The sequence below is a fragment of the Aplysia californica genome, unplaced genomic scaffold, assembly GCF_000002075.1.
Source record: "Aplysia californica isolate F4 #8 unplaced genomic scaffold, AplCal3.0 scaffold00495, whole genome shotgun sequence".
Taxonomy (NCBI): Eukaryota; Metazoa; Mollusca; class Gastropoda; order Aplysiida; family Aplysiidae; genus Aplysia; species Aplysia californica.
The window spans coordinates 208,493-210,785 of record NW_004797765.1 but is presented as its reverse complement, the minus strand read 5'-3'; the positions used below and the strand labels follow the sequence as shown (position 1 = coordinate 210,785).

At 42.5% G+C, this 2,293-nt stretch overlaps 1 protein-coding gene across 1 annotated transcript in view; it reads left to right on the top strand.

The window, feature by feature from the left end:
• LOC101847755 (amino acid transporter AVT1J) overlaps window positions 1–2,293 on the top strand; it is a gene marked incomplete at both ends in the record, with an annotated part of 23,212 nt that overhangs the window by 1,122 nt on the left and 19,797 nt on the right. Inside the window, 1 exon segment of the mRNA XM_005105839.3 lies at window positions 733–901. Within this exon segment, the coding sequence (XP_005105896.3) occupies window positions 733–901 (169 nt within the window).

Genomic DNA, 2,293 nt, shown 5'->3' with positions numbered 1-2,293 from the left:
TTACTTTGTTACAGACTGGGTAAACAGTGACCCCTCATCTCACTTACGATTAGTGTAAGAGTTCTGGGCGAGGCTTATGGGTTATGAGGGATCACACGCTTACCTCACCAACAGCTGAAAATTAGTAGCTATAGGTCAACAGTGGGAGGGGCCTACGCAACATGATCGGTTGGAGGGACTACCTAACAACAACGACAAGTGATTGAATTATGACGGCTCGCCCACAACGCCAGGGGCCAGTGCACAATTTATGACAAAACGTAATGGAGTCACAAAGGTGGCCGTCTAAGACAGGTATTATTGCTTAGTGTGATAGGGGTTGTGTGTTAAAATATGGTGGCCGCGGCCGCGTTGGACAGGTGCCCGTTTTACACAGTTAAATTATATAGAAAAAACGCAAGGGGGGAAATGGAAAGTGACCGTTTGTGCAGGTGGCCGTCTTATAAAGGTGGCCGTCAGGGCAGGTTTGGCTGTATATGTATATATATTATATTATTCTTTCAATATACATATTATCATAAGGTCCCGTGTGCAAGTTGCGCATGTTAAAGATCCATTGGTGGCCTAAAATCGATAAGAGTAGGCTTTCGTACTACCTGGGCAAAGTTCAAAATGTCCTACCAACTGAAAATGGTTGATATGTCCTGCGCGATCATATGACCTTTTGCAGTTGTGAGCGCCGTAAAACACTTACCCCCCTCACACAAAAAATGTCTCTTTTTCATCGAGCAGGATATGTTGGATTCCTCATCATGGTAGTCTGCGCTCTCGTCTCGGCCTACACGGGCGACATACTGGCCAAGTGTTGGCTCACAGTGCAGGACCGTTATGACGAATACAAAGGTCACATCCGGTATCCTTACCCCGCCATTGGACAGGTCACTTATGGAAAGTTTGGCCGGTAAATGAACTTCTAGAAATATCTTTAGCATTCTGTTGAAAGTTTCTGTGACAAACTGTTTATATTATCCCTTAGTGGTGCCCGGAGGTTCTGGTCTCGTGGTCGATAGAAAGACAAACCAACAACAGACAAGACAGACAGACAGACAGACAGACAGACAGACAGACAGACAGACAGACAGACAGACTGACAGACAGGCAGCCAGACAGAGAAACATAAAGGCAGACAGACAGACAAGCATGAACACAGACAGACAGACAGACAGACAGACAGACAGAGAGACAGACAAACAGACAGACAGACAGACAGACAGACAGACAGACAGACAGACAGATAGATAGATAGATAGATAGATAGATAGATAGATAGATAGATAGATAGATACACACACACACACACACACACACACACACACACACACATACACACACACACACACACACACACACACACACACACACACACACACACACACACACACCAAAAGCACCCCTGAGGTAAAAGAGACTGGAAAACGAGAAATAAAGAGAGGGTTTGAGGAGAAGGAGAGAGAGAGAGAGAGAGAGAGAGAGAGAGAGAGAGAGAGAGAGAGAGAGAGAGAGAGGAGGGGGGGGCTGAGATATTAATCATAATACTAAATAGCTTTTATACTACGCATTTCCATTTTCTATAAAACGCTAAATGTGCATTACATAAAAAGACATAACATCTTAAAAAGTAATCGACAAGTGTGTACATAAAACACAGTATTATGCATAAGGTATAATATTTTATGTATATGTCTAAAAATCTCTATGAGAAAAACAGTCTCGTAGTGAATTGGCAATGAGTTCACTAAAAAATATAGAATGCAATAAAAATTCACGAACGGTTACAATGAAAATGACAGCTGAAAAACTAGAAACATTCATTAAGACATTGAAATTCGTTCTTTATAAATAGAAAAACAATTCCGCTCTCTCTTTCTCTCTCTCTCTTTCTCTCTCTCTCTCTCTCTCTCTCTCTCTCTCTCTTCTCTCTCTCTCTCTCTCTCTCTCTCTCTCTCTCTCTCTCTCTCTCTCTCTCTCTCTCTCTCTCCCTCTCTCTCTCTCTCACACGCTATTTCTTCAGTCTCACAGTCTGACATACACATGCATATATAACTGTTCATCATAAAGGCAGGTATGCATTTGTGAATAAGAAATGCTTCAGTTGTTTTCTGAAAATGTAAAGTATTGGGGCGCATCTTACTTTATATGGGAGTTCGTTCAACACCTGGGGACAACAAAACAAAAAAGGACCGCTCGCCGTATTGTTTGGAAGTTTTGTTTTGGGATGTTTAAGGAATTAGATTGGCCAGGAGGTTGGGAGGAAGGTTCTCTGCGATGGATAAAAAATTCCCGGGGGATTTTT